This window comes from Balaenoptera physalus (genome assembly GCF_965194825.1).
Source record: "Balaenoptera physalus genome assembly, chromosome: 15".
NCBI classification, from domain to species: domain Eukaryota; kingdom Metazoa; phylum Chordata; class Mammalia; order Artiodactyla; family Balaenopteridae; genus Balaenoptera; species Balaenoptera physalus.
Genome location: NC_138894.1, coordinates 63,384,342 through 63,398,449, shown reverse-complemented (window position 1 = coordinate 63,398,449; position 14,108 = coordinate 63,384,342). Strand labels below are relative to the sequence as shown.

General features: G+C 36.0%; 1 protein-coding gene across 8 annotated transcripts in view; it reads left to right on the top strand.

Moving 5' to 3' along the window:
* The window catches only part of EML4 (EMAP like 4), a 159,110-nt gene that overhangs the window by 80,233 nt on the left and 64,769 nt on the right, over positions 1 to 14,108 (top strand). For all 8 annotated transcript variants that reach the window (XR_014254270.1, XM_082427670.1, XM_082427674.1 and 5 more), the window contains exons 3-5: positions 8,442 to 8,571; positions 11,563 to 11,736; positions 13,611 to 13,739. Coding sequence is in view for 7 of the 8 variants with exons in the window: in XM_082427670.1 (XP_082283796.1) it covers positions 8,442 to 8,571; positions 11,563 to 11,736; positions 13,611 to 13,739 (433 nt within the window). In the remaining variant the exon portion in view is untranslated. The remainder of the gene's footprint in view (positions 1 to 8,441; positions 8,572 to 11,562; positions 11,737 to 13,610; positions 13,740 to 14,108) is intronic.

Sequence of the window (14,108 nt, the reverse complement as noted above, 5' to 3'; positions counted from 1 at the left end):
ACCATCTGGACTCTGCCCTTTCTTGTTCTACGTTCTCACCACATAAAGAGCTTTTTGTCTACCCCGCCCCCATGCCATACACACTTACATACCCCACTTTGCTGTTACCTTCTTTCTGTTCCTTTACACACACTGGAATAAGATCCCAGTATTTCATCACCTCCCTTTTACCTGGCTATCTCTTACTTATTCCTTAAGACTTTGTTCTGCATTTTTTTCTAGGAAGGCTTTCTTGAGCTCTGTGTCTCTAATCATCCTTACAGAATTATGTGTCTTTGTACTTTTATGGTCACTTTGTTATTGTACTTACATGTTTTCATTGCTAGTGTGATTCTCTTGCAAGATTTTAATTCCTTGATGCCCTGGTTCCCTTATATTCTCTTGAAAACAAAAGGCTAGGATAATAATAGGCCCTGAGTAAATATTTGATAGGTAGATGGATGATGAATATATGTTAATTTAGGCAAGCAGGGGTGACTAGCATATACCAGAGAGAAGGACCATCCAGGTGCAGAGCACAGGGGAGTAAAAGTACTTAGTTTAGGAGTTCAGAATAAACTGAAGCATGAGGTGTGAGGTTGGGAGTGTCAAACAATGAGCCTCAACTGGTGGAGAGGACCCATAGTGAAAGGTTTTCTTATGCCTTGCTAAGGAATTTAGTTTTTATCCTGAGGGGACTGGAGATCCATTAAAGGATTTTAAGTTGAAGAATGACAGGTAGAGTTACAGTAATCCATTAATTTTAAGATGGCTGTATTTCTTGCATTTTAACATCTCTGGAATTACAGTGCATCTTACTGTTGATTGTGTCTTACAGTTCTCATAAGTGATACTTCTTTCTAGTGCTGTTCGTGATAATGGTACATATTACAATTGATGGCATATTAATTCAAAGATAATACAGCTTGTTTTAGAAAGATATTCTGGCATGGTGTACAGAATGCATTAAGAGCAAGGTAATAGTACTGCTAGAAGGGAGAATAGAGAAACTGAACATAATCTGGAAGAGAAATTTGAGGCAGTAGTGGCAAAGATGCATTCATTTAGTCATTTAGATACTGATGAAGTGCTTTCTAGGATTCAAGCACAGTGCTAAGCATGGGGATATATGCAAGGATCACAAAACAGGTAAGGTTTCCAGGTAGATTACAGATAATTATAAACGGTTAAGTCAAAATGGATCGTAGACCTCAATGTGAGGACTAAAACCATTAAAAATTGCACTTCCCTGGTGGCACAGTGGTTAAGAATCCATCTGCCAATGCAGGGGACGTGGGTTTGATCCCTGGTCCGGGAAGATCCCGCATGCCGCGGAGCAACTAAGCCCGTGCACCACAACTACTGAGCCTGTGCTCTAGAGCCCGTGAGCCACAACTATTGAGCCTGCGTGCCACAACTACTGAAGCCCGCGTGCCTAGTGCCCGTGCTCCGCAACAAGAGAAGCCACCACCTTGAGAAGCCCGCACACCGCAACAAAGAGTAGCCCCCACTCGTCGCAGCTAGAGAAAGCACGCGCGCAGCAACGAAGACCCAACGCAGCCAAAAAAAATAAATAAATTTATTTTTAAAAAAGCATTAAAAATTCTGTAAGAAAATACATATAGGAGAAAATCTTAGTGTCCTTGAGTTTGGCAAAGATGTCTTAAATAGGACACAAACAAATAACAAATAATAAGAGAAAAATCAATTAACTAAACTTGCTCAAAATCTTAAAATCTATTCTTCCAAAGATTATCTTGAAAATAAAAGGGCTAGCTATATAATGGTAGACAGTATTTGCCAAACATATATTTGTCAAAGGAGTTTAACTAGAATATATTAAAAAATCTTAAAAGTCAGTTATTAAGAAGACAACCCATTTGGGAATTCCCTGGTGGTCCAGAGGTTGGGACTCAGTGCTTTCACTGCAGAGGCCCGGGTTCGATCCCTGGTCGGGGAACTAAGATCCCGCAAGCCATGCAGCGCAGCTAAAAAAATTTAAAAATAAAAAAGAAGACAACCCATTTTTAAAAAGGCAAAAGATTTGAATAGACAATTCACCAAAAAATATATTTGTGGAAGTCAAATAAGTACATTAAAAGGTATTTAACACCTTTAGAATTAAGAAAATGCAAATTGGGGACTTCCCTGGTAGCGCAGTGGTTAAGAATCTGCCTGCCAATGCAGGGGACACAGGTTCAATCCCTGGTCCGGGAAGATCCCACGTGAGGTGGAGCAGCTAAGCCCATGCGCCACAACTACTGAAGCCACCGCAATGAGAAGCCCGTGCACCGCAATAAAGTGTAGCCCCCGCTTGCTGGGACTAGAGAAAGCCTGCGTGCAGCCACCAAGACCCAACACAGCTATAAATAAACAAATAAAGACAAATATATCTATCTCTATATATACTGTATTATTCCATTTATATAAAATTTTAGAAAATGCAAACTATAGTGATAGGAAGTAGATCAGTGATTGCCTGGGGACAAGAGTGAGGGAGGGAGAGATGGATTACAGAGGGGCTCAAGGAAACTTTAGAGACTTATGGCCATGTTCACTATCCTGATTGTGGTGATTGTTTCACAGGCATATATGTATGTCAAAACTTAGTAAATTGTACACTTTATGTATGTGCAACTTTTTGTCGGTTTTTTTTTTCTTTTTTTCTTTTTTTTCTTTTTTATTTAAACCTCAACCTATTTGTACTGTGGGATTACCTGTGCCTTTTCTTTATTTTTAAATTTATTTATTTTATTTATTTATTTTTGGCTGCATTGGATCTTTGGTGCGGTGCGCGGGCTTCTCATCGCAGTGGCTTCTCGTGCTGCGGAGCATGGGCTCTAGGCACGCGGGCTCAGTAGTCGTGGTGCACGGGCCCAGTTGCTCCACAGCATGTGGGATCTTCCCAGACCAAGGCTTGAACCCACGTCCCCTGCATTGGCAGGCAGATTCCTAACCACTGGGCCACAAGGGAAGCCCCTGTATGTCGGTTTTATCTCAGCAGAACTGGGGGGAATATTTTTTTAAAGAGTTACAGATGCAACAGAGCACTTAGTCACCCACTGAATGTTGGCAGTAAGGAAATGGAGGAATCAAACTTGATTTCTTGTTTTCTGGTTCGTACAGTGAATGGGTGGTAACATCTTTCACCATGAATAAAGTATATCACAGTACCAGTTTTTGTTTTGTTTGGTGGGAGAAGGGACACATACATTGATGGGGAGATGTTCAGTAGCAGTTAGATATAAAAAATTATGAGAAGGGTATGATGGTAACAAGATAACTGAAGAGTCAAGATATAAAATCTGAGCAAGAAAAGAATATCCAGCAAATGAGAGAAGAAATGGTCAGAGCTAAGAAGAAATTCAGGCAAGGGCAGTGTCCTAGAAACTAAGGACATTGTCCTTACCTAAATTCTGTCCTTGCCTGAATAGTCAGCAATATTAGATGCTGAAGAGAAGTTGAGCAAGATAAGGACTGAAAAATACCCATTGAATTTAGTGGGAAAAAAGTCATTGATGATCTTGGCAAGAAAAGTTTCTGTGAAGTGGTTAGATGATAACCAGATTGCAGAAGGTTGAGGTACAGATAGGAAAGTGTAGACCACTGACTCTTTTCCAAATACTGTATTAGACTTGGAATGGGGGTGGGTGGGTGCATATGTCAGGGGTGGGATGATTAGGGGGAATACAGAATCGAGGAGTTATTTTGAGTGTACAGTCACCATTAGGGTCCACAGGGTATTGGTTCCAGGACCCCTGAGGGCGGATGCTCAAAATCCTAGGATGCTCAAGTCCCTGATATAAAGTGGCATAGTATAGTTGGCCCACGACTTGAGCATCTGTGGATTTTAGTATCCATGTGGGAGGGGGGTGTCCTGGAACCAATCCCCCATGGATGCCGAGGGACAACTGTATGTATTTATAAATTATACATATATACAGAATTATGTATATATATGTTGAACAATGCCAATAATCTTGCTGGTGTTTAGCAGATAGAATACCTACAGGTTATTAAATTCTAAATGAGTTACAGAGGACTTATTACTCCTCATGCAAATTGTGACCATAATCAGAATATTTAGAAACTGAAGAGAGTATCCCATTTATACTAACTGGGAGAACGTGTTTGTTTTTCTGTTGGAGACAATTGCTAGCTTGGTGTGTATGAAATATAAGCTCTTCTTTCTCCTTGAAGTAAAAGAACATGAAGTAACTTTTCTCTATTTACATATTTGTTTATAAGAGAGGATCTAAAATAATTTAAAACAGAAAATTCAGAAGTAACTGTTGATCCACAGCCTATCTCACTGCTACACTCCAGTTCTTCAGAAAGAGAACATTAAAGCATAATTCATTCCTGAAAGGCTTACATCATGTGTGTATGTTCGGGGGGGTTCTGATAAAGAAAATAAAATATAATAAAATTATTTGTACTTCTGTCTGTGGTGTAGCTCCAGAATTTCTTCAGTGCTGTTTTTAATTTTGTTTTCTTTCACAAGTGTCTATACAGTCAACCAAATTCAATGAGAATTCAGTTTTGGCTAAAGGTTTGTCGTTTTCAACATATAGTACTTGATAATTTTCAATCATATATTATGTTTTGAGACCTACCTTTTTATTCACATCAGCATCTTCATTTTTCTATTTTTCCATTTATTTTACATAATAAAGATAATAAAATAACTAGATAATTGCACAAACATTTCAATTTTTTTAATTGTTACTACTCTATAGAGTAAATTTTGTAACTGGCTCAGTAGTTGGAAACCTTTATATTGAATAATAAAAAGGAAGCCATTATATATAGGCCTTGAAATGGCCAAGACATCAAAAGATATCTTGTCTCTTTTTTTTTTTTTTTTTTAGGTTGGGGAGATTTTATTTTATTTTATTTTATTTATTTTTAACGTTTTTATTGGAGTATAATTGCTTTACAATGGTGTGTTAGTTTCTGGTTTATAACAAAGTAGTTGGGGAGATTTTTTTTTTTTTCTTTAAATTTATTTTTTATTTTTGGCTGTGTCGGGTCTTCGTTTCTTTGCGAGGGCTTTCTCTAGTTGCGGCAAGCGGCGGCCACTCTTCATCGCGGTGCGCGGGCCTCTCACTATTGCGGCCTCTCTTGTTGCGGAGCACAGGCTCCAGACGCGCAGGCTCAGTGGTTGTGGCGCACGGGCCCAGTTGCTCCGTGGCATGTGGGATCTTCCCAGACCAGGGCTCGAACCCATGTCCCCTGCATTGGCAGGCAGATTCTCAACCACTGCGCCACCAAGGAAGCCCTTGTCTTTTTTTGAGTAAGTATTTAGGATGAGCCTAGAATAGAGAATAGAGGGCCTCCTGAGACTGATCAAAACTGTGAGGCATAACACTGCCATCTAATCCTGTGAAGATGAATGGTAGTTTCACGGGATACCTTGAAAGCCTTTGAAGACTTCAACAGTAAACTGTAGGACTTAGAAACATTGGTGATATGTTGATTTTTTTTAACATTTTTTATAGTGGTAAAACATACAGAACATAAAATTTACCCCTTTAACCATTTTTAGGTGTACAGTTCAGTGGCATTAAACACATTCGCATTGTTGTGCAACCATCGCCACCATCCATCTCTAGAACTCTTTCATGTTTCCAAACTGAAAGTGTGTATCCATCCAATCCTCTCCCTTGCCCCACCCCCCTGACCCCTGCCCCTAGCAACTGCCATTCTGTTTTCTGTTTGTATGAATTTGACTACTCTAGGTACCTTAAGTAATTGAAATCATATAATATTTGCCCTTTTCTTCTCATCTGGCTTATTTCACTAAGAATAATGTCTTCAAGGTTCATCCGTGTTGTAGCATGTTTCACAATTTCATTCCTTTTTTAAGCTGAGTAATATTCCATTGTATATATGTACCATTCGTTTGTCAATGGACATTTGGGTGGTTTCCACCTTTTGGCTATCGTGAATAATGCTGCTATGAATATGAGTATACAGATATCTGCTTGACTCCCTGCTTTCAATTTTTTGGGTTGTATATACCTAGAATTGGAATTGCCAGATCAAAAGGTACTTCCATGTTTAATTTTTTGAGAAACAGCGAATACTGTTTTCTACACCACGTGTACCATTTTACATTCCTACCAGGAATACACAAGGATTCCAATTTCTACACATCCTTGCTAACACTTGTTATTTTTGTTTGTTTTTTTTATTGGAGTATAGTTGCTTTACAATGTTGTGTTAGTTTCTGCTGTACAACGAAGTGAATCAGCTGTATATATACATATATCGCCTCTCGGACCTCCCTCCCACCCCCTCGACCCATCCCACCCATCTGGGTCCTCACAGAGCACCGAGCTGAGCTACCTGTGCTATATGTTTGTTTTCATAATAGCCATCCTAATGGGTATAATTGATCTCTTTTTTTGAGATGAAGTTTGGAACATTGGAAGAGAGCATGGGCAGTGGGCTTTAGATTATATATGTTTTTAATATAGTGGCTAATGGGTTTTTTGTGTAACAAAATGTTTTAAAAATTATATTTCAGAAATCAGCTGTTGATACAGCAAAAGCGGTGCTCAGAGGAAAATGTATAGCTGTAAATGCCTGCATTAAAAAAGAAGAAAGATCTCAAATCAATAACATAAATTTAATCTTAAGGAAATAGGAAAAAAAAAAAAAAAAAAGCCAAAGCTAGCAATAAAGACCTGGGCAGTGGTGGTGGTTGCCTAACGTTGTGAATATACTAAATGCCACGGAGTTGCACATTTTTAAATGGTTAAAATGGTAGGGCTTTCCTGGTGGCGCAGTGGTTGAGAATCTGCCTGCCAATGCAGGGGACACGGGTTCGAGCCCTGGTCTGGGAAGATCCCACATGCCGCGGAGCAACTGGGCCCGTGCGCCACAACCACTGAGCCTGCGTGTCTGGAGCCTGTGCTCCGCAACAAGAGAGGCCGCGATAGTGAGAGGCCCGCGCACCGCGATGAAGAGTGGCCGCCGCTTGCCGCAACTAGAGAAAGCCCTCGCACAGAAACGAAGACCCAACACAGCCTAAATAAATAAATAATAATTAAAGGTGCTAATAATTAAAAAAAAAAAAAGGTAAATTTTATGAGTATTTTACCAGAGTAAAAAGAGTCAATATAACAAGAAGTCACCTATTTGGCAGACTAGCACTACATCTGATGACCAGTGATATTAGCGTAATTTAGGGGTTATTGTACCTTATTGTTTGTGAAAAATTTCCTAGGAAGTTTGAAAAATAAATATAGTAGGTCTCTTCCTTCCTCTCTTCTGATTCATTCTGTCTGAGGAAGGGTCTAGGAATCTCAATATTAAAGAAGCACTTTAGATGATTATGATATAAGTGGCTCCCAACAGCATATTATTGTCAGAAATGCAGTGCTATACTATCATATATGTAACATTCTAGGGTGCAAAATATTTTAGGCTCTATACATAAATGTTTTTGCTTTCTGTACTTTTATGAAGTAAAGCAAACAAAGAAACATGAAAGCCAGATGTAAAAGTTAGGTTTTCTTGTGTGCATGTGAGAAAACTGAGTCCAAAAATTCAAAATTATTCTTTATTCCCAAATTTTTAGATAAACTTGCCCCTTAGTAGATGTGGCTGTTTTATCTTGTGACTGTGAGTCTTCCTGACCATAGCAGCATATCCGTCACATGGATTATTGGAGTACTGGAATAAATGTTCCAAACCTTCTACTGTATAAATTAAGATAACAGGTTATTTTATATAATTATGCTTTATTTATATGGAACAATATTCTAAGATTCAACATTTATGATTTCTAGGATTTCTAATTAAATTTAAACAGAACCTGAGCTATTTCTGAAAATTGTTGATATGTGGGGAGTTGTGGTTTACTTGAGGCATAGCTTTGAATCATGCACTTTAAAGCTGCTATGTGTGAATAGCAAACCGTTTAGCTAGAGAATGACTCTAGTTGCTATTTAGCAATTTAATTTAGCATGGCTTTTCTATAGATCTATTTTGATGAGATTAAATCTTCAGACAGTAATATTGTATGCTGCGTGATGGATTCCTCTGAGACCTCTAGATCTTATTCATTTCCTTTTGAACTATAGACCATACTGGAGATGTAGCTAATTAAAGTTGGGTGTACAAGTCAGCAAAGTTCATTATTCTATAGAGGAAATAAGTATTTCATTGTCTTTTTATTTACTTTTTCCAAATAAGTTATAACTTTATATATACCACATAGAATTGTCTCAGTTTACAAATGTTTATCTTAATGAGCTCATTCCTTTCTTATCTATATACTCAATAAACACTTATTGAAAAATAATAATATTGTATGCTGCATATGGGGGGGACAGTCTGCTTACTAGCGGACTTAATGGACTTAACCACTAATGGACTTAATTTTTTAAGCTCCAATCTTTGAGGAATATTTTGAAGTTTGATTTTTAAAGTTTTTTCTTAACCATATCTAGGCCAGCCAGGCATTCGAGAAGCTATTTCCATGTCCTGTATAACCAATGGGAGTGGTGCAAGTAGAAAACCAAGTCACACCAGCTCTGTTTCAATCGCAAGAAAAGAAACTCTTTCATCTGCTGCTAAAAGGTATGCATTTGTAAAAAAAGCTAACATTGCAAAATTGAATGTGATAACTCAGTCTGCTTTTGAAAAGAATGTGAAATAGAGCTGTATGGAATTCAGGTGAGCATGTCCTTTGAATTCTTTGTCTCTGAATGCAGAGATATCCAGCCTGTACTTGCTGAGTTTACATTCATCACACCTATGGAGTAGTGTGAGGAAGCTTTTGGTTCTTACTAAAGACAGCAAGCAGTTTCATTTCCTGGTTTGGTTTTGTTTCTTTTTAATAGGCATTTGTTGATGCGATAAACATCACTATATTTAATGTAATTATATAAGTGAATTTTCCATGGCAAGTGATACATTTGATATAGCATTTTTAAAGGAGTAGAATTTTCAGTATATATGTATATTAGTGGGAGGTTAAATGCTATAACTTTTATTTTTTAATCATGACTATAAAATTGAGGCTTAATTCAAAATGTTATATTACTGTGTTGTGTGTTTGTGTGTGTATGTTAGGGGTGGTGGGCAGGAGGGCAGTGGAACTATTGTAATATAAAAGTTTCAGTGGACTACGTTCTCTGTGTTCTTTTCATCAATTAGTTAATTCAATGTATTCCAATGAAATTGCTTACTGGATTTTTCTGCTTTTGTGTAATACCCAGCAAATTATTCCATATAGAGTTTGGAGAGACCATAAGAGATCAGCCACATAATCTTATAGCTGTTTTCTTCAAAGAATGATTGGAGAAAAACTTTCAGTAATAGAATAATATTTAAAATGTGCTGATGGAAAATGGTTGCCTCAATAAACTAATGCCAGTGACTGAATTATTTAACAGTGTGTATTTACAAATGTTAACCAGACATTTGACTACAGGAATGGTGAAGAAATGACAAGATATTTAGGCCTCTTAAAAATCCCCTTCTAGAATTCAGTCATTAAAGTCATTGTTGTTACAGAATCTAGACTTTCTCCTCCAAAGCATGCCAAAATTTATTACCTTTGCTGCAGTTTCAGGAGAAAAGGACAAATTATGGAAAAACTAACATGTAGTGGAAAATTTTAATACAGTTTTTAATAATAAACTTCCTTGTGTCCAGTAATTGTTTGGATTCAGCCCATTTTTCTTACATAGCTGCAGTTATGTGCAGTGGTCAGTATTATGTACAGTGGTCAGTATTATGTACAGTAGTGACTCAACAATCTAAAACCAGATAAGTTTGTTAATTTATGATGCAGGGGCTTTGTGTTTTGCTTCTAAATAACCCAGAAGAGAAATCTACTGGGCCCACATAAGACTACTGGCCTAATACTATGCATTCAGGATAGTTTGAAGACCAACAAGAAAGAAGTAATTTCTAACTCAGTTTTAAGTTGCAAAGTTAATCTGATATTTTTCAGGTAGAATTGTATTTCTCAGCACATAATTAAAAAACTGAATATGAACAAGACAGTCTAAAGTCAGTCTGAAGTCAGAAGGTATCAGAATGAATCATATTAAGAAATGTTACTGTCAAAATTGTATTTTAAGATTATTCACTATTATCATGTGATTAAATTGTATGTACTACTTATATTTGTTTAGAATGTTCTTAAACATACTTCTTTGTAGCTTATGTACCTTATAGTCAAATTAAAAAATGTCCTTTGGTTAAGAAGTGTAGGGACTTCCCTGGTGGCGCAGTGGTTAAGACTCTGCATTCCCAGTGCGGTTCCCTGGTCAGGGAACTAGATCCCACGTGCATGGCGCAACTAAGGGTTCGCATGCCACAACTAAGGGTTCGCATGCCACAACTAAGGAGCCCACGAGCCGCAACTAAGGAGCCTGTCAGCCGCAACTAAGACCCGGCACAACCAAATTAAAAAAAAAAAAAAAAAGAAGTGTAGATATTTGATAGTTTTATACCTTTTCAACCCTGGAATCATTGATTCCATCTGCTTTGTAATACTGTCATAAGTGTTTGTGCAATATAAGGATTCTTATCCAGTGTGATCAGGAATAGGAGATGCTTCATTAATCAAGAGTCAAAGTGTGGAATCATAAGAATTAATACATATATATCTTAAATATTTTAACTTAAAATATGTTCACATATGTTCATTTGTCAATTTTTTAATGAAAGGCTGAGTCTCCCCCTTCTTTCTTTCTAAGTATGCATCTCTGATTAGATTGCTTGTTGACTGTCTTGCATAAAATACACCCATAAATCATTTTTTATAATTTTTAGTTTCATTCTTTAAGACAGAGTAAGAAATTTACAACTTGCAAAACAATATGAATTAGAACCCATCTCTTTCTGTGATTTTTTTTCATAATCTTTTATAATTGTGTCACCTACACAATTTAACAGCAGTTTTTTTAGTAACTCATTTTTATGGAGTCTTTCCAAAGCATTCAGCTTAGTTTACATAGAAATTATCATTCTCTTTCCTATGTACATTTTGTCAATTTTCTTTGTATTTTATTAACTTAATCATTAAAATAACAAGTACAACTGGCATAAACAGGTTCGGGGGAGAAAACACAGTTGACTCTTGGTAAGTGTGAAACTCAACTGGCGGAAGCAGAAGTATACAGAAGAAACAGGAGTTAAAGAATAACCTACAAAACATGAACATTTAGTGTTCCTTGGGCATCAGTATGCTTTACAGAGGTAAAGTGTCACTAATGCTCTGATTTGGGTAAATTGAAGTCAGTTAAGAGAGCTTCTACTGTCCTTCCAAATTTGCCAAGATGGCAAAATGCATTAGAGGCCAATTTGGTCCAAAGGGGCAATCTTCCTAGGATATGTTGCCTTAGAATTATAATAAGTTCTTTGCTGAAGATTTTAATCTTTACTGAAGATTTTTTTTTAAAGAAATATTTTTATTATTGAATGAAAGCAGTATAAATTGTATTAGCTGTATGATTTAGGATTTTGAATTATATAATAGTAACTTTTTCCATCGTTTGATATATCTTTTTTATTTGTTTAAATATGTGTTGTTCCATGTTATACTTTATTTTACAGTGGTACAGAAAAAAAGAAAGAAAAACCACAAGGACAGAGAGAAAAAAAAGAGGACTCTCACTCTAATGATCAAAGTCCACAAATTCGAGCATCACCTTCTCCCCAGCCCTCTTCACAGCCTCTCCAAATACACAGACAAACTCAAGAAAGCAAGAATTCTACTCCCACCAAAAGGTTTTAACTGACCCCAAGTACAGAGCTAGGGAATGGTTGTAACGATACCTAAATTCTGTGACTTGAGAAAAAAAATGGCTACCCATGGATTCCAAGAGAAAAGCCTGGTGGCTTTTTTTCCCCCACTTCTTTGTTGCTGTAATCTGTATGTTAACACATTGGGGAATGAAAATTTGAGGTCTAATTTATCAGTTAAAACTGGAGGAAAAAAATTAAGTTATAAACAATTTGATGAAAGGAAGGCAAAAGTAACCTACTCTAAAACCAAAACAACATTTTTATAGTAAAATTATAGACTATTTTAAAATTTATATATAACTGTGCATAAATTTATAGCCATGGATAGAAAAGTGCCGTATGTTGTTATCCTCACCATATTTTGGCATCATTACAACCTTCAACTTGCAAGGGCCCTTCTCAACAAATGGCTCTTCATTGTGACTGCATCTCAGTTTCAGTTTTGGGTTTTGGGAGGATAAGTTCTTGCTTGAGTAGAGAATTGAATTCATTTCACCTAATCTTTTCTATGCTAAAGGCTTGCTTGAGGGCTTCTCTCTGTGTCTATAAGAATTAATATTTTAAAGTTATGAGAAGGGGAGAAGGGAGAAACATTCTAACAATGTGTGTGAGCCTAAATTGGGGATCTAAACCTGCATGCTGGGAGTTCAACACTACAGCTGCCTTGTAATTAAATATTTAGACCAACTTAATGAAATTTGCCTGCTTTAGGGATGTTGATTCAGGCTTTATGATTAGGTATAGATGTATTTTATCATCATACTTCCTCTTGGAAATCTTAGGAAAATATTAAACCATTCCCAGAACTGGCTAGGATTTTAATAAAAATAAATGACATCCATTCCTAAAAGATTTATAATATATTTTTATTTGATTAGCTTAATATTTTGCCTCAAATCTCTAATGGAAATTTGGGAAAACACAACACCCTTCACTTGATTGATGCATGTTTAACATTTTAAAAATGCTTTGTGTGTCTCATGCAGATTCTTATGCTATCTAAATGGTTTGTAATTCTTTTGCCTGGTCTGATGTGGAGTGTTTCTTGGATATAGCTTATTAATGTTTTGCAACTTTGGATTGTATGTGGTTAAAGGTGGCTTTTTTTATAATCAAATCTCTTTAAGGTTCTGATTTGACTTGGCATCTTCTTTGTCCCAGATCTTTTTTTCAGCTTCTTAAGGTCTCTTGGAAATGTGCTTGCCATTCTGAATTGCTCTTTGGATATACTATTACAAGAAGTATTGAAGGCTGGATGAGTTGTAGGACAGTTAGCAGAGCAGCCAAAAAATCGTTTATAAGTGAAAAAATTTCAGTTATGAATATGTGGAAGCAGTTTTGATAATATAACATTCTTGTGTTAAATTGTTTTTACTTCATGGATAAAATTGACTCTAAAAGATATAAACAAGAGTTTTACTTTTAGTCCCACAATTATTTAGAAATTGTCATTTGTACCATGTATAATTTAATTACATGAGGACATAAAAAATGAAAATAGCAGCCTTGTAATGATTTTGAATAAGTATAGGTTTTTTCACAAATTCACGCAATTTCATAAATTCTGAGAGATAGTAATTATTCAGATTTAAGCAAATGGGTTTTTTTTTTTTTTTAAATCAAGTAATATTTGTTCTAGTGAATCTTATGAATAATAGTGAAAATTAAAAAACAGACTTGGTAATTGCCTTGTTTAACTCCTTGACTCATCCAGGCACAGAACCTTTCAACTAATCCTTCCTTCTCTTTTCTGGATTAGCTTTAAGAAAATGTTAATTACTGCTTTTATGTTCTAGTCAAACTGTCAATTGCTACTCATAGAATTTTTTTCTAAGAAACTAATATGTTTCTTCCAGCATAAAACGACCACCAACAGCTGAAAAGTCACATAATTCATGGGAAAATTCAGACGATACCCGTAATAAATTACTGAGGGCAGTTTCAACATCAAAATTAATATCAAAAGTTATAAAAAATGCAGACAAGTAAGTATTATACTTTAAGTTATATCTGAAAATTATTAATTATTTGACTATCACGTTTGCATGTACAATTATATGCCACATTTGAATCATTTCTAAAAATCTGTATTTATATCTTTTTTTCTTCTAAGTGCATTTTTCCTTTTGTGTCTTTAAATAAGGCTGTCTTCCTGTTAATGCTTTTGAACTCATAATATATTTCAATAATCTCGTAAAATTTGAGTATTTTTCATAAATTCTTTCTATGCTTTTATTGTTTAAGTGATCCTAATGGAATATTCCTTCTTTTATGAAACAGTATATTAGTAGTTTAGACCAGTGAGAAACTTTAAAAAATACTGATGCCTGAATTTCACGTCTGGAGATTTATCT